Source organism: Vulpes lagopus, chromosome 11 (genome assembly GCF_018345385.1).
Source record: "Vulpes lagopus strain Blue_001 chromosome 11, ASM1834538v1, whole genome shotgun sequence".
Lineage (NCBI taxonomy): Eukaryota > Metazoa > Chordata > Mammalia > Carnivora > Canidae > Vulpes > Vulpes lagopus.
The window spans coordinates 20,483,209-20,509,080 of record NC_054834.1 but is presented as its reverse complement, the minus strand read 5'-3'; the positions used below and the strand labels follow the sequence as shown (position 1 = coordinate 20,509,080).

Here is a 25,872-nt window from a genome sequence, read left to right as displayed (position 1 = left end):
TGCTTACTGTCACCCAAGTTACTTAAAGTGTAACTTTTGCTTTCAACTAAATATATAGATATATGAATATAAATATGAATAAATATTCATATATACAAATATGAATAAACATATGAGTGAATATTCATATCTATGAATAAAATGGCTGCAAAAGATAAAGGAAAGAAAAATGTTGTAATTTTATGATTTTTTAGAAAAGAAGGTATTGATACTGTTTGCTTCACATTATGGAATATTGTAGTATAAACTCTTAAAGTTATTTTAAGTAATTTCTTATTTAACTTTCAAATTTGGTAAACTTTGATAAGATACATAAAAGGGATAGATAAAGCAGGATGCCAAGTGACTTTGCTGGAAAGAACTTTCTATAATTAATAGATCATACTTTCATTTTAAACCAACATTAGTCTACACTGGGCTTTTCTAGCTTTATTCTTACATTGGTTAAAATGATTTGGGGTTCTGTGAACAAAAAAAAAAAATGCTACATACTAAGTATATACCTAATGTGAAGACAAATACAAAGTTGGTTGAACTTCACCTATGGTATATAAAACCATGTTTATCTCAGTTTACAGTTATTTACTAGGGAAAATATGCAGTAGATCACAAGAGTTTTTCCTCCTTCCTTTAATTGAGCACGTTGAGCATGTTGTTTTACTAAATAGAAGCATTTTAAAAACCTTACTATTTCAAATTACCTTGCTTTGTTTTCCTTATGCAACTTAAATCTAGAATATCCAGTACATAAATAATATCTTAATTCAATTTTAGAGATTAGAACTCTTAAAAAGATTAAATATTGCTACTGATATACCTTATTAAGTTTATTTTCCTTTAACAAAGATTAATGTACTCTTAATACAAATATAATTAAACAATGATTCTCTTTATATTACTTTATTTTTTTTCAGACCTGTAATTTATACACACATATCTTTCGGTAATTAAAAAGTCACTTAAAAATAACTGAGTAATTATAAGTTGACCCCAAAATTAGGCAATTCCAAGTGGTTCAGGATGATATGAAATATTACAATTCTTAAAGAAAAGTAAAGCCATGCTTCTTGGAAGAGTACAGTTGGCTGCATTGAGCTTGTCATTAGAACCACATGCCTGTGATCAATTGATTAAATAAACTACTGCCCCAGACGTCTGCAATCTGTCAGACACTCCACTGAAGGCTGTGCAGTCACTGTACAGGCCAACAATAGCATAGCAGTTTTCAGAGCACAGATTTCAAATAAAATCATTTTCCCATGTACAAATTGCCCACTATGCACTTCAAGGCTTAATTGGAAAGTCAGTCTAAAAAATAATCTCCTTTGGAAAGCCAGCATGGAATAAAAATTTAATCACTTTACTATAAATGAACTGCTGTAGTCTCACTTCAAAAGGTATATTTCAAAGGGGAAGCATTTCCATTAATTAATCTCTTTAAATAATCTGTGAACATCTTAAGAGCCAATTTAAGTATGAAAAGGGTTATGAATTTAAACTTTGTATATAGTCAATTCAAGTCAAAGGGTTTCACCATAACATCATTTTTTATATTTCTGTTTATATAATAACATAAATATAGAGCATAATCTATCAAACATCTACTGTATTTATTTTCTTTAGTTGAAGATACAAAATCGCCAAGTATAAAATGACCACATGATACAGAGAGTTGTATTTTGAGTTAATTTTCCTCATCCAAGATAACGTTGTTGTTTTGTAATGACCAGAGGTAGTACTTACTGGTAACACCATGTGCTTATACTAAGATAAGGCATTTTTCCTGTATTTCAAACCAGTTTTAGGGTGGCACAATCATTACTTACTTTTATTTCTGAGACACCATATACCACCTTCTATCTGCTTGTCAGAGCTTTTCCAGAGCATTTCAATGTTGCCCACCCAAAGAGCCTACGAATCCTTGCTGCATCAATTCCTAACCATGGTTCTTCTCTCACTATCTTTGTTCTCTGTCTTCTGTTCCTAGAAAAGGATAAAGCAACACAAGTAAATAATGACTTGAAATAATAAATAAAACATTAATTTAAAAACTATAATTGATTAATTTTGCTGCACATTCTTGTAATATTACTTCATTTAATTTCTGGTTGATTTTATCAGATGTCTCCATCTCTTGGTTCCAGCAGTTGAATATTTAAGTCCCTGACTCTGTTGATCATCAAGCAGATAACCTTACCTTTGAACAACCAAGAATATCACAGGCATTCAAATTATTTCCTGTGCCTTTTGAAGCAAATTAGTCACCATACTTTTCTGCGTATGCATCTTTTCCTAGCTTTCCTCTTGTCAGAAGAAAAGTTGTGCATTTTCCTTATCAATAAAGTTTTTTGATCAATAACTTTCATTATTCTGTTTTATATCTTTGTTTTCTTTCTTCTGCATTTACTGTCTTTCCTGTTTTAAAATAAGAGGCTTCTTTTCCTTAAAATCATTATCTCAGATCTTTGACTTTTTCAACTCATTCTTTTTCTCTCTTACTTATCACAAAACTTCTCAAACTAGTAGACTATATTTTCAGCTTTTATATTCTCATTTTTCGTGTCATTATCAAACATTTCTGATATTACTTTCATTACCACCTGTGAACTAAAACTATTTCCTGGTGACCAAGATTCCTTAATGATCAAACTGACTCCCCTAATCAGTCCTTTCTCCTAGACCAATCTCTATAACATGTTGGTCATGCCCTCTTTTTTTCAATGCCTTCATTGACATCTACAGCCATGGGACATTTTGCTGTGCTTTCTTTCCTAGTTTTTCACCACCTACTCTCTTTCTTTCCTACTTGTTTCTCCCATTGATCCAATCTACAAATGTGTATTTATTTAATGAGAATAATGGCAGAAACGAAATTATGTCAGAACTTGTAAGCTACCTTTAAGATGTTGGTCTTTATCTTATGGTCAAAGGAGAAGCAACTGTAATGATCTTAAGCAGAATATGGCATAGGAAGCATTGTGTTGTCACTTCGGTATTAGGTTACAAATGATTTAGGGTGGGAAGGGGATGAGATGGCTGTATGAGAACAGTTAGTGGATATAATAGACCAAGAAATAAACTATTTTAATAGGCCAAGAAAGAAAGAGAATGGCAATAAGACAGAAAAATAGCCATTAAGTATAGAATAGTATAATTAATACTGGTAGATTTAGCTGCAGAAAAGGAAATTTGCAATGATATAGATATTGATATTTTTGCTGTTTTTTTTTTTATTTTTGGCCTTTTCAGTTATATATTTGTCATGAACTGAGATGATAAACAACAAGGAGAATCAGGTGTGAGTTTAAGATTTTAAGCCTGGGCTTTGTTCTTTTGAGTTTGAGTTGCTGTTGAAAGATCCAATAGAAAGGTAAAGTAGGCCATTGAATATAAAATTCGCTATATAAATATTTGAGTCATTCTTTTATAAGAGTACTGAAATCCAGGCAATGCTTGGGTTTAATCATGCAGAAAGGGTATAGTATGAAAAGAGAGGTGTGACTGTGGTTGAGACTTAAGGGTCTTTTAATTTAATGACAAGATGGAAGAGAAGGGACCTTCAAACATGACTAAGAAGAAATAGCCAGGAAAGAAGAAACTCTCAAGCAGGGGGGAAGAAACCAAAATGTGTTCATTCTGGGAGTAAAAATAAGTCTTTAAAAAGATAGAAATGGTCAACAATCTCAAATATCATTGAGAATCTAAAACGAAGTCTAAAAAATTAACACTAAATTGTGTAGCGTGGTTGCCATTGGGATATGGCAAAGGGCTTTGATAGAACAATTGAAGTTGAATGTCCAATTGAAATGGATTGAGAAAAAAGTGGAAAGTCAGGAAATGGTGATGAGTATAGGTAATTCTTGAAGAAAGAATTGTGATTCTCAAGGAGAGTAATGTGTAGGAGCTGAACGGGTTGTTTAAAGGATGATGTAAAAGTTCCAGTTAATAAGATTCAAGAGAGAGGATGACAAAAAGTATAAGTTGCCTAAGAAGACTGGATATGATGAGGCCCAAGACATTGGTGGAATGATTGGCCTCAAAGTAAAAGAAAGAGTTCCTCTCAGGTGCTAGTGGATATATCCGTTTATATTTATTTATGTGTTTGGTAGTGAGAAGTTGAAGATGTCTCATTTAAAGGCTTCACTTATTCTACAGTCATATGCTCAATCATTTGTTAGTCATTTGAATTGAGAACAAGTTAGGTGATTTGACTATAGTGCATTGGTTTGAAATTATTAATGGAAGAACCAGTTGATAAGAGTGCCCATGAAAGTTTACTGAGCAGTACAGAGGATCCATTTTGTGTTGATGATCACAGATCTATATTATGTTGAATCTACCTTGTTGGATGACCTTCTGCAAAATACTTAGATATTTGGACACAAGTATAGAGAATGTGTAGATAGACATGCCCTTCTGGGCTGTGGTTTCAATGAAAAAAATCACAGATTCAAGGAACTTAATATTTCTGCAAAAAATTTAATGAAATTAAATAGCACAGAATCTAAACAAAGTCAAGAAGAGAGAAGGCTGATGAGGTTGTTATGGTTCTTGGGAGATGAAATTGGAGAATTGTTGCTATGTGCTTGAATTAGTGATTATTCAGGTAGACCACACTCTTCCTGGGGACAAGATCTAGACTCTGTGTGAAAAAATATGCTGTAGGATGGAAGAATAGGTCAGTGGAGAGCAAGTGGTACCTAAGCAATTTCATCAATTCTTGCAATGCCAACTCACTTTTTAGTAAAATATATGTACATCACTGGCTAAATAATCACAACTAGCCTTACTAAACGTTATTATTTTTCCTCAATTATTTGTTTAGTTTAGTCATTGTATAAATACTGACTTTTTGGAAAACAGACATAATGAGTTAGGAGACTGAATTTTAGTTTTACTTTTGTCATTATTTAGCTACATGATCTTGGTGGGCAAGTTATATTTTCCTCATCTATAGAGTTAATTCATGGAAGAGGATCATTTTTGAAAGACCTTTCCAAGCTAAAGGACCGTGTTTCTTTTTAAGTAAGCTCTTTGATTCCCTATCATCTCAAGGATGTCCTGCCAACACATCAAACTCAATATAACAAAAATGAACTAATTTTATTTTCCTTAAGGAGTCAAAACTTCAGAATCATCTTTGTTTTCTTCATCTTTCTTAAGTGCATTCAATTTGTAATTGATTGCCAAGCTCTATTGATTTTTATTTGACAACCTCCCTTGCATTTTTACTGCTCTTACCATGATCAGTGAGATCCTGGCATGTCAAATTATTATTACCTAATTCCTGGACTATTGCAATTGAAAACAAATCTACTTCTTCAGTCCAGTGTCTGTTTTTAAAACTGCCATTCTCAATCTTCTTAAAACACCAAGGTAAGGCCCAATCTTCTTAAAGCAGTGTTTAGATCTTTTCATTTCCATACTCAAAAATATTGAGCCTGAATTTCTCTCAGGAAAATTTGCAGAAACCTTAGCTTGATGATTAAGATCCTCTGTCATCTAATGAAATCTACAAAAATGGAAACTTTTGTCTTTCAATTTTAGTAGTAGCTTTTACTAACTTTATTTAAGAAAAAAGGGTAAGTATACCAACAAAATATTCCCTTCCTGTTAGGCTACACTGACCATCATATTTCAAATTGGATCATTGCCTCCAATCTCTGGAGTTTCCAACTTCTGTTCTCTGCTTAATTTTTCTCCTAATGACTGAGCACCATCTAACATATTATATATTTTGTGCATTTATTATTTTTATACTTACATTCTCTATCTTTATATTAAAAATTACTTGAGGATAAAGATTTTTGTCTGTATTCCTAATGTTTTGTTGGTACCTGGCATATATGGTAAATGCTCAATAAATTTTTGTTAAATAAATAAATAAATAAATAAATAAATAAATAGAATTTCATAATTTCAATTTCAGTCTAAATTATGAATTCAACTTCATTGAATTTAGCATAATGTTTATATAACAAAATTAAGTGATAATATAAATTTTATATTTTAGAAATATCTTGATTATTCTAGAAATATTATAATCCTTATATACATTATTCCTCTGTGCACAGTTTTCTTCTTTGGGCCAATTTTTTGACACATCTAGTTCAGGTTTACAATGACCCTTGATTCCCAGGTGGTTTGTGCTGATACTGAATTTTTTTTTTTTTCTTTCTGATAATTGATTTGAGGAGAACTTGTTGGATCAGCTTTACTGGGATGGTAGTAGGATGAGAACTTCAACCTGCTGAAGTTTGCTTATAATCTACAGATGTTTTCTTCATACAGGCCAAAAAGTCTTAATAAAGTAAATCGAGAAGGCATAAGGAAACAAATAGGAAGCATGTTATTTAGATTATGCTTTGTTTTACTAAAGAACAAATTGGTTAACTAAATATACAGTTATTTATTATTCTACATTTGTATCTTATCTATAATAAAGGACCAAGTGTTTGTGATTGACTCCAAGTGTGAATCCGGAAAAGGACGCTGCTCTTTCAACCCCAATGTGAACACAGTGTCTGTTATGATCAGTAAGTGGAAAATAAAAGAGGGAGGGGGAAATACAAAATAAAAAGGAAATTAAAGAAAATAAATTCCTGACACAATATATCCATCTGCATGGATGATAGGAGCATGAATGATAGTCTGAGCGAGGTAACAGAAAGAAAGTTGTGAGCCGACAAATTGTAGTTTTGCAGTTGCAAGAATTCATGATTACATGAGAAGCATGGATTATTTTTCATTCACTATGATGATGCTGTCATTTCTAGAGCAGGTTAACTATTTACAAACAAGTATGTATTCATATACATGTAATAATATATATTATAAAGTAATTTTTAATATTTTCTGTAGTTTTTTAGTATTATGTGTGCCCATTTTCCCTCATATTTTAGTAATGTTTGACAAATATTTAAAGTGGTATTTCTTTGAAATGAAAGAATAACATAGTGCATGTACTAGCCAAGTACATTCTCTGGGACTTTCCAGAAGTTGCTATAATTAAAAGAGGTGGTGGTAAAATCATCCCCTCCCCCCCCCATCATTTTCTACAAAATATATCAGTTAAGAAGCAGGACCAATTGCTTGCTGCTACATCCATTAACAAATCGTTGGATGCCTTTCTATAATGCAGTTAAAGACATTCTTTGCTGGTTAATTAAGACATTTCCAGTATATGTCTGACTTAACATGAGTTGATGGTGGGGACAAATCTTGGATTTCAGTGTGTTGCTTTTTCCCCTTTGCTTTCTCTATGTATATTGCCAGTGGAAACTTGTATTATTTGACAATAGAACAGGTGACAAGATAATTATTGTTTTGGGAGCACTTTGCTTTTATTCATTTAATGAAGCAACCCATCTCTCTTTATCATATTTGTTTTTTTCTTTCTTTCTCATATTTGGAAACTAAATTAAGACAGGTACATCCAGCACTGACTAAATTGTGAACTTGGAAGTTCTCCAGTGAGTTATTTCCATATGGTCATTTCAAATTAGACAGAGAGGAGGTGAAATTATACCATTGGGACCAAATTTAGAAAGCTCTGAAATTGCAAGACATTCAATTATGTCTGATGCAGGAACTTTTCAGATAAGCTTCTGAATATTATTTAATAAAAACAATATCTTGGAAAGTATTTCCATTAGGAAGAAAATTGTATTCACCTATCAAAATGGTATGATATATATAATACTAATGCTAGCTAAATATGTAGAGTTTTCACTTATTTCATGTTAAATGCTGTGAAAATAAGCTTCAAAGATCTGTGAACACTAATAGTCATCAAATATCATTTAGAACAAGAAAGGTTTAAAACAGGACTTTATAAATGTTCTGTTAAACTGTGATAAGCCCTTAGTTTTGTCCTTAGAGAATTGGATTTGTTTACAAAATTAAAGTTAGTTACTGACTTTTATTTTTCAAGGATTTGGGATTTCAGTTTCCATACTTACCTTCTTTTTTTAAAGATATTTATTTATTTATTTATTTATTTATTTATTTATTTATTTATTTATTTATTCAAGAGAGAAAGAGGGGAAGAGCTGAAGGAGAGGGACAAACAGATTCTGCACTGAACTTGGAGCTCCTTGCAGGGCTTGATTTCACGACCTTGAGATCATGACCTGAGCCGAAATCAAGAATCAGTCGCTCAACTGTCTGAGCCACCCAGGAGCCCCCATCTTTTAATATTTTGATTAATATTAGGACTTAAACTATCAAAGAGTCATTATACTATTTGCTTACCTTAAAAACTGAAACTAAAAGGAGGAATAAGTTTAGTAACTTGTATCTGTCATTTTATTTGTTCTACTGATTATCCCTCTAAAATTATCTCCAACCTTATCTCCAATATTGCACAGTGAACTTGTGAGGTCATCTCACTTTGCCATGCGACTTTTTCATTTCTGCTCTGTTGCAGGGCACTAAATAACACAGATTGTTTTAAAGTATTTCTATATGTTAAAGTACCAAGAAACACAGAATTGAAGAATTCCAAATTTCATAATATACAGTGGCATCTAGGCCCATGTTCAAGTTTAGTGTTTTTTGCTATTTTTCATGTCATTGTTGTAGCACAGCAAGAAGTCGGATGATATTAAAGATACTATTAAGAGCTTCATGAAAAAAAACAAAAAAGCTTCATGAGATTCTTCTGGTCAGTGGAAGTAAAATTGGAAGGCAAAAGATTTTTGGATTAGAGTTAAAAGGCACACGTTTATTTTTGCATAAGTCAACACATTCTGAAAAAACATCCTTACTCAAAATTCTGCTTAAAGTGATATTAATTATTATACAAAATAAAGCAAAAACTTCATTATTCCCAACTTGCTATTGAAATTAATAGGAGGAATACCTAACTGTCTCTGTTGGTTAAGCATCTCCGGCTCAGCGGGAAGTCGTCCTCTCCCCACCCCTGCTCTTGTGCTCTCACTCTCTCTTCCTCTCAAATAATAAAATCTTTAGAAAAATTTTAAAAAATGAAATTAATGACAATTTAAGCCAGAATATGAAGCCAATTAGACAGGTCGGCTTTTATAGTGGTTAAGACATAATTAATGAGGTGGTGTGCAGTAGGATTGGAATCAGCCCTCTCGGGCATACCATGTCCTCTGAGTGTCCTTTTTCCTTCTCTTCCTGGAAACAGATCTGATAATGGAGAGCTATGCTAATCAATCTACTGAATAGCAAGAATTTATAACCCACCATTTTGGGGGGTAATCTGGTATAATTAAATGTGAGACAATTAATTACAAAGTTATATTAATTTAATAACCACTGCCTTGGCAGATTGCTTGTGCAGATGCTTCACAGATGTTCACAGAATTTTAAAGAAGCTAAATTGCTCAAAATGTTTTCATGAACATTTATTATCTTCCTATAATCTGTTCCCATGGGCACCAGAGCCCTACTAGGAAGCAGAATTGGGCAACACAGTGCTTGCCATACCCACTTGCTGACTGGTAAGGGTCCAGCTCATCACCTTGTGAGCACATGTTAAGAACATTTCATTCTCCATTCTGTCCTGGGTTAACTGGTATTGCTTCTTACTAACCAGTGGATTTGGAATGCTTCAAAATATTCCAGTCCTGCCAAAATGACCATGATCTGAAGACAGCCAGGGGAGTCATTATAGAACATCAGTCAAAGGAAAAAGCAGCATAGTGGTTTAGTTGGTCAGACCTGATACATTTTATTCCTTTTTTAAATAGACATGTAACTACTTTATTTTTGTTCCTAGGGTCACACATACCAATTCAATGCTTACTGTCCTCCTTACCAGGGTAGAAATTAATGTGGACCTTAAGAAATAAGTCCAATGTCTAATGTTATGCAAATACGGATTAAAATATCCTAGTTTGCCATTAATGATCATAATTATATTTAAAATATATTTTCTTTCTTACATCTACTTTCTCTTTTTTATGGCTTAATATGTTAAACTACATGTGGCTTATTCACGTAATATTTATTTTTAGCATAATGGTAATATATTGTGTGCTACAATTGAAAAAGTAGCAGTTTGTTTACCTTATAGAAAATTTCTAGTACTACAAATTAAATTTTACTTTTAATGATACAATAACTTTATCATAGGGATGGCTGGGTGGCTCAGCACTTGAACTCTGCCTTTGGGCCAGTGCATGATCCTGGGATCTGGGATCAAGTCCCGTGTCAGGTTCCCTGCGTGGAGCCTGCTTCTCCCTCTGCCTGTGTCTCTGCCTGTCTCTCTCACTGTGTCTCTCATGAATAAATAAATAAAAATCTTAAAAAAATAACTTTATCATTAATAATATTTTGACAATAAAAACTAGTATTTTCAATCTGTTTAGTGAAATCATGGAATTTTTTGTACGTGGCAAAAAATTTTGAGATCATAAAGATCATTCCCATGTTTTACAAATAAGAAGGTAGAGAGAGATTCAGAGTGCTAAACGACTTAGCCCTAATTTCCACTTACTTAATTCTTGTCAAAATTAGAAACTGAGCATTCTCTTACAGTATTTTTTATTTATTAAAAGAAAGTAATAATTAATGAAGCCATTTTGTTATCTTTTATGCGCATATTATTTCTGCCATTCTTGATACACATTGTATCACCTTAGGTTTTTAGTATAATTAAGTATAGGCAGAGAAATTTTTATTTTTATGTAGAATAAAACTCTTGATAATCATATAGGCAAAAATGAGACTAGATTAAATTTTATCCAATTATTTTATTTAATGAACAATGGAAACCAACAATTATAAGCACTCCGTCATGTGGGTGATTACCTAATAAGCGAGTTCTCCTTGATTTTTAAAAGAACCTTAAAAAACATTTAAAATTGTGTTGACATTTTCTTACTTTATCATAGATGAGGAGCTATTCTCTGGAATGTATATAGATTTCATGGGCACAGATGCTGCTATTTTTCGAAGTTTAACCAAGAGGAATGCAGTCAGAACTGATCAACACAATTCCAAATGGCTAAGTGGTAAGAAACAGTTTATGCACCCTGAGAATCATGCTTTAAACTAATTTAATTCTATAATAAAGAAAGATTAAAAAATTAGCTGTGATGTAACAATTCTGTACTCTATGATTTTAAATATTTAGGATAAATAAATAATTGAAGTAGTCCATACTTGATATTCTAACTCTTTGTTAACCATCATGTAATTATCATAAGATATATTAAAAAATAAAAATGACACTGATGTTTATTATACAGGTTCATATGCAAGAATCTTCTCCAGTTGTTTAATTGTAGCATATCACAATTAAGTATGCTATTTATTTATTTAGTCTGTTTGAATTTGTCGATTTTAATTATGTCAACTCTTAAAATCTTCCTAAATTTATAACAGCTATTATGACTAGGACTTTTTTAGGAACTCCTCACATTTGTTTTATACTTAGATTCTTAAATTATAAAACTGGTATATATGATTTTTAATAATTTTATTTAGTACCTAATAGAAATCATAGATATGATAACTATGATTAACACTATTCACTTGTTTCTAATTTTGGGTGGAATCACATGAAATTCACATCATGAAAGATGTTCATTTGCCTTTAATATACAGTTTCAATCAGTTCCTGCTATTTAGAAGAAGAAGAAACCACTAAGATCTTTGTCATTTCACCCTGGGGAAGATTTCTAGCTGACCCTGAATTTGGCAATTCACTTAACATTGCACAGTGAAGCATGAATCACCCAGTTTAGCGTCTTAGTTCACTGATAGACAAGCACAAGAAAGCATTGATTGTCCATTTACTTCTTCAATTTATGAGTCGAGTACATCTGGAAATGGAGTATTCTAAAACTTGTTTTGTTCTTGAAATAAGGAATCCCTCTATGTCTTCAAATGACTGCATTTTTTTTTCCTTGAAAAATTTCCCCTTCATTTCATATGCTGTATTTTAAGGAAAACTGTTTTTCAGATCTTGGACTCCTGACTGCACATTCTGCTTCAATGAATTTGAGTTTTTATGCACTAAATTGAAAGCTATACTTTGAAAGACAACCTTTTTTTCTTTTTTTTTTTTCCCCTATAAAGTGACCATTAGATTTCATGGGAAATAACTGGTAGAAACGCTTTCTAATTTTTAGAACTTCTCAGTGCATAAAGAATTTTGGCATTTACTGAGCTTTCAGAATGTATTGCAGACAGGGAAAGAAATAGTTTAAGCTGTTAAGTTAACGGATATATTTTGTGCCACTTGACACTGCAAACACAGTATGTTGTGTGAATACAATTCCCGCGGTTAGACTGTGCCTTTGAAAATGCAATTGTGCTTCTGTACTAAAATGGAGAAGGCATATGCCTGTGGTCTACTTAGATGAACAGTAGGTGCATCTCCATCATGAGTATAAATATAGTCTTTGTATTTTTTTCCAGAACCTATGTTTGTGGATGCACATGTCATCCCAGATGGCACAGATCCAAATGATGCTAAGGTGTACTTCTTCTTCAAAGAGAAACTGACTGACAATAGCAGAAGCACAAAACAGATTCATTCCATGATTGCCAGGATATGTCCGGTAAGTATTAAACTTGTCCTAATTTTAAAAATTCAAAATTGAATTATATGGATATGGGTTTCTTTTTTTTTTTTTTTTTTTTTTGGCCAATAGTTTATTTTCCTACTTTTATCTATGGTTACAAATGAATGAAATATTGAGAGGAGACATTTTATTTTAATGTTTATTCACATCAATCATACAAGATAAGCTTAATTCAAAGAAATATAGTGGTCATGGTTTTGCACAAATAAATGGTTTTGTGTAATTTTTGTTTTTCCATTTAATGCATTTGCATTAAAAACAGCTAACGTAATTGTATGTTACAAAAGAAACAGAACAATTCTTGTGAATAAAATACAGCAAAACCTCAATAAAGACAATCATTGAGAAACTGCAACAGTGAAAAGTAGGAAATGCATTAGTAAAATACAGTCCTAATTAGAAACAGTAAACAAAATGTTCTTGTATGTAAACAGTAAGCATACGTAGCAACTCAAGAAAACTCATGGTGCCCTCTCATAAAGGAGTTTTATAGGTTTGCCCTGACTTGTTTGTGGCTCGCATACTTTGTGCAAAAGTGCTTCTTAAAGTGTCCAGTGTTTAAAATAGTTTATTTTTAAATATTGCAATATTCCACTGATTGTGGAGCTCATCTGCTTCTCAGTCATTTGGAACAAGGCAGGAAAGTCTGCAGAAGGGTTCCTGAAAGACTTCTGGGTATACAGGGAAAAAAATCAGTAGAAACTATTTGTGAATGATCCAAATGCCTTTTTCCTGGCCCTGGCCAGAAAAAAATATATATGTAAGTATCTGATTGGAAATACTGAGGATTAAATGAATAATAGCAGAGAAATGAAGGATAGAAAATAGAACTATTAAGATACCTGGGTGGCTCAGTGGTTGAGCATCTGCCGTTGGCTCAGCTCATGACCCCAGAGTCCTGGGATCAAGTCCTGCATTCGCCCCCCCTCCCCCGCAGGGAGCCTGCTTCTCCCTCTGCCTGTGTCTCTGCCTCTCTCTGTGTCTCTCATGAATAAATAAATCTTAAAAATTAAAAAAAAAGAAGTATTGAAGACCATTTGGTATAGGCATAAACCCACTTTCCTGACCACAGTAGAATCTGCAAGCTTCGCTGTATATAGTAATTTATGTTCATATTGAAGACAATGAGTTATTAAGGCAAATTAAATTATGTGTTCTTCAGAACATTTTCCAGGTACTTTCATCACATACTGTTAAATTTAGAAAGCTTTAGGGCATATAAATTTCAAAACATTTTCTGTTATTATCCTACTGTAGAGAATTAATAGTATAGCTTAGCTGTTTTATAAAATGCTTTTGATCTTAAATATTCCTCCTTGTTGCTGTGCAGATATAGTTAACATTCCACCCTCCAGATTATAACAAATCCTCAAGTAATACACATATAAGCTGAGTTTTTTTTTTTAAGATTTTATTTATTTCAGAGAGAGAGAGAGAGAGATCACAAGCAGGGGGGCAGGCAGAAGGAGAAGCAGACTCCCTACTGAGCAGGGAGCCTGATGCAGGTGCAGGTTGGATCCCAGGACCCCGGGATCATGACCTGAGCCAGAGGCAGATGCTTAACCAACCAAGCCACCCAGTTGCCCCACTAAGCTGAATTTCTAATACACTTTAATATTTCTTTAAGCAATCTGAAGTGTGTTTTCAAAATGGTTTCAGAATGACACTGGGGGACTGCGCAGCCTTGTCAACAAGTGGACAACCTTTTTGAAAGCGAGGCTGGTGTGCTCTGTGACTGACGAAGACGGGCCTGAAACACACTTTGATGAATTAGGTACATCGATGTGAGACTGCAAAATATTTTTGGAAAAAGAGCTTGTAAAGTTTATTTTAATAACCTCTCAGAAGAGGGTGTTTTTTCCATGAATGTTTTCAGCATCAGTAATGTGCCAATGTGAAACGATCTGGATACTGTTCATAAATTCCCTTAAGTGTTTTTTAAATGTATTTTGCCCCTGAGTGCACTACGCAAACTTTTCATTCATTGAATTCACCATGATATATGAATGAGTGTATGTACGTCCGTGTGAGAGAGAGCTGCTTGCATAATTTACATGAGTAATGATACATTTGTGCTTATCTAAAAGAATGTGCATTGCATGTATATTTAAATTCTAATATTCTGACTTGAAATCAGTTTGTATGACAATACGGCTATATATTTTTACTATTAATAGTTCATGAGCATGGGACACCACTGGGGGTGGCTCACTGGGTTAAGCGTATGCCTCTGGCTTAGGTCATGATCTCGGGGTCCTGGGATTGAGTCAGGCTCCTTGCTCAGTGGAGAATCTGCTTCTCTCACTCCCTCTGCCCTCCTCCACATGCTCTTGCTCTCTCTCACTTTTGCTCTAAAATAAATAAATTAATTAATTAAAAAAAAAAAAAAAAAACGTTGTTAATGAACAGAATCGAGATTAGATGGGAAAGCATCAGAGTAGAAATGAGGCTTGTGCTCCAGTCTCAGTCCTCCTTGGTGACCCTGGGATTAAGTATCTCGGCATGTGTGACATGAGGAGGGTTATATTTTCGAGGTCAAATAAGGGCTAACAATCTGATTTCTTTCCACCGTGGCATAGTTCTCTTTATCAGAATAACTTGATACAGATTAGAGTGTCATGTTTACTAAATGCCATTTAGAAATGACTTTTATTTTGCTTTAATCCATTAAAATACAAACTGCTGGCTCTTCTCAGATTTTGAGGCAGGTGATGAGTTAAGCAATAAAAATGTATTACAATAAAGAAAAATCTACCGGTTCTAGCCATCATGGACACTGAAACGGTAGCTGATCTCTTCAAAAGCCAGCCTGTGTGCTCACATTAATATCAGCTTTTCTAGAAGAAAGTTCTAAGTGTGAGTTTTGTGTTATAAATTAGTTACACATTATTTCTCCCAAATTCTTTGCAAATATGTTTTTGTTTTAATGACTTAGGATATTTTAGTCTTTCTGATTTTTTTAGGGAGAGCCATACAGTTCAGCCTTTTGTTCACATATGGAAAGGCTACTCATTATTAATTTATTGCCTAAGAGGTCCTAAATTCATTGTGAATTTAAAATAAATACATCTTTCTTTGTATTTCCCAGCAAGAACCTTATTTGCAAAAATATCACTAAGTTCAGATTTTTCCTGTAACTGTAACAATCGATTATTAACCGGGCTTTCCTACTGGAGATCTACTTCCACATTCTGTTATGTATTAATGAGCCTTACTACCTATACCTTTGTCTTTGCCTTAATATAGTTTAAACTTTTTGTCATTGAGGGAATTATCAATTAAATAAAAACATCACTAGCAATTTTGACCATAAGCCAAAAAGTTTTATTTTATGTAAAGAAAAAAAGTCACCTTGAAAGAGTTTTCTTCCACATTCCAACTTCTAACCCCAGGTCAAAAAGAAATAGTGATTTGTAATACTTTTTGAATTTGAAAAAGTAATGCATTGTCATTAAAGTATATTTAGAAAATGCAGGAAAAAGGGGCTCCTGATGTCTCAGTCAGCTGTGTCCGACTTGTGATTTTGGCTCAGGTCGTGATCTCATAGGTCGTGAGATGGAGCCCCCATTGGGTTCCACGCTGAACAGGGAGTCTGCTTGATATTCTCTCTCTCCCCCTCCCTCTGTCCCCTCTCTCTCTCTCTCTCTCCCTAAAATAAATACACAAATCTTAGAAAAAAAAAAAAGGGAAATGCAGAAAAAAGAAGACATCTTTCTAGAACTCTGCTAACCAGAGACACTCACTGGTAAGCTTATTGTATCCTGGCGTACAGTTTCACAGTTCACGTGGTTTTAGTCTATAATATATACCTTTGTGCGTTTTCCACTTAATAGTACTTAATTAGCATGAATTCCATAAGTTTGCAGTCTTTATAAATCCCTTTAGTGTTTGTATAATATTTTATTGCCTGTCACGGAGTTCATGGAGTTGTTTCCAGATTATAATGATGCTGTGACAATATCTTACTCAGTAATACTTTCCATAGTTGAATTTATTTTATTAGCATAAATTTTTAAATATACAGCTAATATTTGGGAACTTTAAAAGAATGACATCTTCCTTTTTTAGAGGATGTGTTTCTGCTGGAAACTGATAACCCAAGGACAACACTAGTGTATGGCATTTTTACAACATCAAGGTAATTATTAAACAATTACAGCTTATGGGTTAAACAATAAACTTTATTGAGTAATAGTAATTATTATAAAACATTCTTTTGAACTTTTAATTTTACATAGCATTCAGAGTGTAACTGTCCTGTTTTATTACTTTTGCCTGATTACCAAAATATATTTAAGCTGAACTAACATTTTCAAAATAGTTTTGAACAGAGTGTTTGTAATGATTATATGCTATCTTTCTCAAAGAAAGGAAGATATCAATTAAAATGCAGGAATAAAGTATATAAGGTATTTTGTTTTAAGGAAGTAATATGAGGATTCATGTTTCACCTAAAACTTTTGATATTTCTGTTGAAATAAGTTTTACTTCTGGAGTGATCTAAAATGATGATCATTTAGAAACTAATAGAATATCGCACCAGTTTTCACATTCCATATGATAGTATTTCATTTATCTGAAAATAGGTTTAATATTTTCTAACTTCTCTGGGATGTCCAATCTCAACTGTCATGTATTTCAAGAAAACTTGCCATATTCTCACCCTTTCCTCCCCATATTTCTCTTTACTCATGTTACACTGGGAATGTTACTCGGAATGCAACACAATACTCAAGCTGGGGCATGGCCAATGCAAAATGTAATGGGTCCCCTTTATTAGACAATCAATTATAAGGCCAAAACTTGGAGCTTTTAGCATTCTCTTCTAGTGGGGCAAGCACAGCATAATTGTAAACTGTAATGGGCCATTCACAGTAAAAGAAAATGGCAGGGATATTGATTATAAATCATATTTACACTTGCCCTATAAAATCTGTAAAAAGATGCCCTTCAGGATGAACAATGTAACTCCTGTTCTAATAGAGAAAGTAGTCCTGATTTAACTCTCAAAGAATTGAACAAACTGAAATGAACCAAATTCTTTAAAAAGTTGCTTCAAAAAACCGTTTCTATAATGTTTGTTTTCCCCAATAGCATTTTGAAAAATTCAGAATTGTCATTTTTGACCAGTGATGCTAATGATTAATTAATATATCTTGCTTTTTTCAATGGGCATCTAAGTTTTCCATTAGGCATCTAATTTAGGAGATACATATAAGTCAGAACTGTTTCTGTCAATCTGCCTTATTGACAATAGTCATAGTTTTTAATAACGATCTAAACAAATTCTATGAGATTTTATTGACAATATAATGAATCTCTTTTGTACCTTATTCGGTTTTGGGGTTTTTTTCTGTCATTAACAGGGAAAATACATAAAACTATGATAACAGATTTTTCTAGTTACTATTTAGGACACATGTAAGAACATTCTCACATTAAAATCATCTTAAGACAAAGAGATTCCATTTCTCTTAATGAGACTTATTTCTCTGAGTTAATATGATAGATTGTACTGACAGTGACTTAGAATTCAAATTCATATTTTTTAATAAATCATCAAGTGATTTTTTGTTAAGATAAACTAGTTAAAAACTCTTTTGACTTGTCCTATATTTTGGAAACAATAACTCTATTTTTTTATTTTTATTTTTTAAATATTTTAAATGTTTATTTATTTTTTTATAATAACTCTTCTATAACTTATTACTATGTACTACCTCCATGGATGACTTAAATGTTTTAATGCCGTGTGTACCAATGGTTTATTTCAAAATAATAGAAGTTTTTTGGCTTTACAATGCGCACTGTAACATTCAAGTTTTCCATGATGACTTATATCAACTTTTTATCACTAACTTTACCATCTATTTTTTTAAAATTGTATTTAAAAGTAAAAAAAAAAAGAAAAAAGGTAAGATAATGGATCTCTTTCTGTTTTGTTTTTTTTAGCTCAGTTTTTAAAGGCTCGGCAGTGTGTGTGTACCATTTATCTGATATACAGACTGTGTTTAATGGGCCTTTTGCCCACAAAGAAGGGCCCAATCATCAGCTGATTTCCTATCAGGGTAGAATTCCATATCCTCGCCCTGGAACTGTAAGTATCTAGGAAAGTTTCTTTGTTATTTTGCTTTTTAAAAAAAATATATATGTAATTTAACAAGAAATGAATGACATATTGATATTTATTAAATACAGCCATAGACTTACTGATATACTCATTTTAATTTTACAGGTCATGGTTTCTCACATTTGGGATTTTACAAATAGATCCTCTACAATTTTTTCTAAGTACTATTACTAATAAAATCTCCCAGATTTCAAGGCAACTGTATATGTTAAACACAACAGAGATATTTACTAATTTTATTGGCATAAAAGCCATAGCCTAGAAAGTGTTAACATTTTGGTCGCAGCCTAAAAGAATTTGAAAGCTAGTTGCTTTTTACAACCCTTCCTAATATTAATGAATCTCACCTGTTTTAATAAAGAAGTAATCATACAAAAAATAATTTAGCAATAAAACATACATAGATCTTTCGATTTTAAGGTATATACTCAGGGATATATTAAAAATTATATACTGTATATTTTTCAAAGTAGTATGTGTAGACAAACACATGGGGATCCCTGGGTGACTCAGCAGTTTAGCGCCGCCTTCAGCCCAGCGCATGACCTTGGGGTCCTGGGATCGAGTCCCACGTCGGGCTCCCTGCATGGAGCCTGCTTCTCCCTCTGCCTGTGTCTTGGCCTCTCTCTCTCTCTCTCCCTCTCTCTCACTCTCTCTCTCTCTCTCTCTCTGTCTCTCATGAATAGATAAATAAAATCTTTAAAAAAATACAATGAAAGTGATGTTATAATTCAATAAAATATTTATGAACTATAAAGTTTTGAGGTATACAGGATACCCATGTTGCATAACATTAGCAGTATTAAGAAGTACTTTGAAAACTAACTTTTCCAGCTGAAGTTGTAGGCAGTGCACTGACAGATTGGACTTGAAGTTTCTCTAGGACTACAATAATCTTAGTCCTACTATATGTGTTTTATTTGGCCCATTATGATGCTTTCCTGAATTCTAGAATATTGATTAGTTTTGATCTCTATATAAAATGTCCTATGGTACGCTGAGAAGAGACAATCAAGAGGAATATAATTTTCTTATATTTTTGCATTTCATAGAATATGTTATGTTTATAAAATGGGGTGGATGTGAATAAAAAGAATGGTATTATGAAAAATAATCAAAAGATAGTTAAAATATTGTTTTCTTGAAATGTCTCTTTTTCCTTTTTCCTTAAATACGAAATTCCCTCTACCAATGTGCTTTCAGATATTCACCCTATGTAATTTTTATTGTTTATTCCTTTTATTTTTGTCTTATTATCAGAGTTTATTTGCAGTATATTATTCAGTCCTTTATTTTTTCCTCATCTTAAATATACTGCTGTCAATTTTCTTTAAAAAATAGGAAAAATAGTTTGCTAAACCTCTAAACCTATTTATTCAAAATTGAAAGAGATCAAATTTGGTTCCCTGGCTAGGAAGCACAAAGATTAATCATTGATACATCTTTTATAGGAATAATTAAAATTTAGTTAGCCGGAAAGATTATCATCATTGCTCTTTACCTATGAAAAAATTAAATTTGAAAAAGCCACGCTTAATCATGGCTGGGGACAAAGTCCTATCATACAATTCACAGTCTCCTTTTACGTGATCTCCCTTTGATACAGCTCAACAGAAAGTGGAAAAATACTTAATTATTTTGGGCAACACAAGCAAAATATCAACAGATATATTGACGCTAAGGCACCTCAACTTGGAGGGTGTTGGATAAGAAGCAGAGATTACATAAAAGAAGTGAAAGTGAAGAGGAACATGAACAATTTTCAGATTCCATTATAACTCACAGCTCTCATTAATTCATCCAGTGTAGTTCATGCATTCCCAGGTGACTCACTGATAACCTATTCAAGAATAAATCTTATTTTTGAGAATTACTTGCTACTTGAAGTTGACCAAGTCATTACATCATCTTAATACAGAAAATTTACAAGTGATTGTGACTGTGTATGCTTTCATTAATTATTCTTTTTAACAACATACATTTGGGATTAGTATAGGGATAGTTTGTTGGTAAACTCAACAAAATTCCATTTCCCAAGTATTACCTTAAGAGAAATTTCCCAAATTAAAAAACAAACCAACAAAAAAAACGGATAAAAGAGAGCCACCCTAATAGAACCAGGTTTGAGGCCTTAGAGCCTCAACGAGTATGTGTGGAGCGAGTTTATACCCAGCTTATAAGAGTAGATTCTGTGCACCTCATCTCAAGTAAGGATTCACAGTAGTGACTTGAGAGCACCATGGTGACAGTAGTTACAGTTTGAAGTTGACAAGTATTACAAATCATTGTAATAGGGCAGCCCGGGTGGCTCAGTGGTTTAGCGCCGCCTTCAGCCCAGGGTGCAATTCCTAAAGACCTGGGTTCGAGTCCCACATTGGGCTCCCTGCATGGAGCCTGCTTCTCCCTCTGCCTCTCTCTCTCACTGTGTGTGTCTCTCATGAGTAAATAAATAAAATCTTTAAAAAAACAAGCAAACCAAAAAACCAAATCATTGTAATAAATTAACAAAAAATTACATTTTTTTTTTCCTGAAGAAAGCCACCCCTGTTCTCAATGCTAGTCAAACTCTTCACCCAAATGACAGTTCAAAAAGACTCTCAGGAATCATATTGAGAAAACCACTCATGTCAAATAGCAATTATTCTACATAAAATGTGAGAATAGATAAACCCCTTTTAGTAAAACAAAATAAACCAATGTTAAATTAGAAAATTCTGCTAATAGTCCCACTTTTCACTATTTCCAAGTTCCTAAGAATAAGCATGTTTTTTTTCTGCTGTAAAGCAGTGTGGTATAAGCCAGGGCTTAGTAATACACATCTGGAGCTGACTCCATGAAATAAAGGGAGTAGTCAGTACTTGAGACATATTTCTATAATGTGGTTTCTTACATCTGGTGCTGAGACCAGAGCAGCTCCCTTCAATAAAAAAATTGTCAAATGAGTGATCCTTAGGGAGTGAAACAGGCAGGGTGGAGGAAGACCTCTGGAACTCCTTCTGGAAAGCATACCTCCCAGAAAATTTGGTCCCTCCACCCTTCGCTGAGCAACACACCATGAAGGCTCAGCTGTCTGACTCAGATGGCCAGGCTTCCAGGGTTTAATATCCCACCGATATAGCAGGAAGACCTACAGCCAAGTGACCCAAAGCATTCTCTTTTCTGGGTTAAAAATGTTGCTTCTGAAGTCTTCCTGTGAAGAATTAACTGTGACTGCTGTACTTTATTTCCCTACACAGTAGTCCAGTTGCCCGGTCAACCTCATAAATACATGACTGGATTCTTAAAAAAAAAAAAAATGACAGGGCCAGAAATTGTATACCCTCACTCTAATGTTTCCTGTAGGTGATTCTTTTAAAGCAGAGTTGATAGCTTTGTTAGCAAACTGCCCCAACTAGCAAGCCCAAGTCAGTGGGAAGAAGTCTGCCAATTGTGTCATAATGTTTTTCCATAAGTAATTCAAGTTTGTGGAAGAAACAAGACACCTTTGGTATGTTGCAAAGGGCAGCCAAAGACTGCAGATTCTCTCTGTGGCTGAGCTAACATATTACATTATTCTGTTGCAATGTGTATAAAGCTTCTGTAGAAAGTTGTTTTGCTTATACTATCCTGCTTAAAGCAGAACCTCATTAAAGTGTTCTGTTTTAATATCTATTTATAAGTGGACCAGAACCATCTGCCTTAATCTTGCTTTGAACAGTTCTGATACCTCTTCACAGCAAATGAACACAGAAAATTCAAAACCCACATAGTTAGTGGTGGCATGAAAAAGAGAACTTTATTGCTGGCACTTCTGTTGGTTCCGCACATCTTTGGGTGGTTCTTACATTAGAAGTATTTCTTTTTTTTTTAATTTTTTTTATTATTATTATTTATTTATGATAGTCACAGAGAGAGAGAGAGAGGCAGAGACACAGGAAGAGGGAGAAGCAGGCTCCATGCGCCGGGAGCCCGATGTGGGACTCGATCCCGGGTCTCCAGGATCGCGCCCTGGGCCAAAGGCAGGCGCCGAACCACTGCGCCACCCAGGGATCCCCTAGAAGTATTTCTAGTCTTCATAGACGTTTAAAGCATTGTTAGGGAAGTTTACAATAAAATTAAGTAAGACATGTAGACATGAAAAGTTCATTACATGTTTCGTATCATTATTCGAGACATGAATAAAATAGACAATAAATACTATCGAAGTCTAGATGAGACAGAGACTTTTGTAGGATAGCCTTGTCCTGAGAAGGCATATAAAAAATATGAGATTGAGTTGGCCCTGAAGACAGTCAGATTTGAATAATTTGGGTGGGGAAAGAATGCTCTTCTAGACAAAGGTTACAGCTTACATTATAAGGCAAAGATGGAAATTAACAAGGGAGTTCTAGAAGCTCCCCCTGAGCTAGTAGGACTGGAGCAGAGCACTCTTGTCAGCAGTGAGGGATAAATGAAAGTAAAATGTGGACCAAGTGGTGCATAAGTACACGTCCTCAGCTATATAACTCTTTGGGCTTTAAATAAAGGGCCTAGATTACTAAGGGTTTAAGCATGAGCTCAGTTTTTCTCAGAATACGAGTTTCAAAGACCAATGCCAGAAACTAACCCAGATTCTGGAATGCCATTTATTCATGTCCGTGTATTTATTCATACACCACTCATCTTTCAAGTGTTAGGTCAAGCTCCCCTTGACCATGTCAGTCACTCCTTCTCTGACTAGTTTTGCTTTGCTTTTCTGCAGTCTTTAACCTCAACTCCTACCTTTCTTTCACTTTGAGCATTATGACCCAGCAATGCCCCACATTATAGTTTCTTAAATATTCCAAATTTTTGTTCTATCTCTAAGCCTTTCCACCAACTCAGAAAGCCTTAAGTTCTCTGCTCTATTCTGAATTCATTTAAAAAATATTGGCTCTTAACCATATATGGCAATTGATCATGAATCAAGATTTGATATTTATTTTATATTTGTCTTAAATCATCATTATATGCCTTGTTATTTTGCTTTGAATATGCCCATCTTTCAAGAATCTTATGTCTATAAGATAATGGTGGCTTCTTATACTTGTGTCTTCTATTGGACACATCAAAATGCTTTTTGAATAAAAAAATGCACAAGGAGGGATGCCTGGGTGCTCAGCAGTTGGGTGTCTGCCTTTGGCTCAGGGTGTGGTCCCGGCATCCTGGGATCAAGTCCCACGTCGGGCTCCTTGCGTGGAGCCTGCTTCTCCCTCTGCCTGTATCTCTGCCTCTGTCTGTGTGTGTATCTTTCAGGGATAAATACATAAAATCTTAAAAAAAAATAAGTGTCCAAGGTATAGCTACATGAATTAAGATATGAGTATATTAATACTGAAAACTAAGATCATGGATGTGAGATTTAGGAGCATCGGAGGATGGCAGGTGTCAAGAATAGCTAAAAATAGGAAAGAAATTAGGTTGAGGGCAACAATTGCTGATACTTCCTTAACATGGCATTGTTATTGTTCCTAGCATTTCACCCAACACTTTAGTAATCAAAACACTTAAAATGTCTTTACTCAAAAAAGGAGTGCTTATCACTGCTCGATAAACAGAAAGCTAGAACTGGAAAAAAAAAAAAAAAAAAACAGCTTAAAGGAGAAGTTTAACCCAAACTACTTAATGACTATTTGTAGAGTTCAGCCTTCTGAAGAATGAGACACCAGCCTAGGGACAGAGACTTTATTTTATGATAGTTTGTGGATGTTCTATTATCTTGAGATCTCAGTACACAAGTTTTCACATATCACAAGATGAGGGATAAGTTCATGCATTTTATTTATACTTGGTAATGTTACACTGAGCAAACTCACAAGTCCAGAGAGAGAATCTGCAAAGGGTAATCCATTTTTATTCTTGTCACCATCATTGTCATTCATCCTGTGTCTTATCTGCAAAGTTTATGCCATGAGTCAATTGAGAAAATTAATTCTTGTCAAAAAGATTTACTTTGTGATTTTGAAAATACTCCTACCAGGAAACATTTGTTTCTAAGCAAGAAGTTCATAAAACTAAAGTCCCTAATGGGGGACATTTGAATGAACATAAAATAACTGATTTGAGTTGATCTGTTTGGGTTACCTCTTTAATAAGTATACTTTGGGCACATGAGACATAATTTTTAACTGAATTTAAATTAAGTAAAGCCCAGAAACTAGACACTTATAATTTAATAACCTTATCACACCTGAAAGTAATTGCTAACTGGAAATTATATAAATTGCCTAGTAATATATGCTAACTTTGGATCTTTGGCACTTACAAATGAGAATGTTTGCAAATATTTAAGGAGACTTCTCAGCTTAGCAAACCATAATTAGTGGTGTTTTATGAGGAGCTGGGTTGCCTATGCATTTGTTCTTTCCATTTTTTCATTCAGTGAGCAATGCGTTTCCCTTTTTCCACTTTGTGTGAAGAATGAGGGTAGAGAACACCCATAATTCTACACTTTCCCGAATTATGGAACACATCCATCATTTTAGAATACCATCAAATGAAATTCTTTTTCCCCATTTGGTCTTTTTTTGTGGGCAATTTATAAACATGTATATTTAAAGATAATGCTTTTTCCTAAAAGAAAAGCATATGAGCCCCAGATGAAAGTCGCTTGATGGGATAATGAATCAGAGGCTTACTTTTATTACTTGTCTCATTATCTCTCCTTAGTGAAGTCATTTAATTGCTCCCTGTGCCTTTCTATAAAAAGAGAACTATATTTACTGGTCCTGCAAAAAGTTCTAGTAATGTTAACTGGTCAAAGTGAGTCTAAAAATTGCCTTCGGTATGATACAGTCTAAGTGAGTGAGGCAATATTAATAATTTGCTGAGCGTTATTTGCAAACGTGGGTCTACCCAACGATACTGGTCCAGAGGCACTAACCTTGTGGGATAATTGTTGCAAGGATTTAACCTACAAGTCACCATGTCTTTGGGTCCCTAACGTTGCTTTTCTCTTTTTACATTGAGTTAACATTGTAATTTTGGCAGATTTCACATAAAATTCCACATTTCTACCTTCCGTTGAAATCTGGCCACACTAGACTTATATTCCTGCATAGGAGCAATAGCTAGAAATGAGTATTCATTGCCAGCTTGGAATAAGGCATAACTTTCCAGTTTATTACTGTCCCCATTACACCCTACATTTTGCTACAGATGTTGTATCCTTTGCTATTGATC

At 33.7% G+C, this 25,872-nt stretch overlaps 1 protein-coding gene across 4 annotated transcripts in view; it reads left to right on the top strand.

The window, feature by feature from the left end:
- The window catches only part of SEMA3C (semaphorin 3C), a 215,019-nt gene that overhangs the window by 131,137 nt on the left and 58,010 nt on the right, over positions 1–25,872 (top strand). For all 4 annotated transcript variants that reach the window (XM_041773665.1, XM_041773667.1, XM_041773664.1 and 1 more), the window contains exons 6-11: positions 6,446–6,536; positions 10,866–10,985; positions 12,397–12,539; positions 14,223–14,337; positions 16,632–16,701; positions 18,516–18,660. In XM_041773665.1, the coding sequence (XP_041629599.1) occupies positions 6,446–6,536; positions 10,866–10,985; positions 12,397–12,539; positions 14,223–14,337; positions 16,632–16,701; positions 18,516–18,660 (684 nt within the window). The remainder of the gene's footprint in view (positions 1–6,445; positions 6,537–10,865; positions 10,986–12,396; positions 12,540–14,222; positions 14,338–16,631; positions 16,702–18,515; positions 18,661–25,872) is intronic.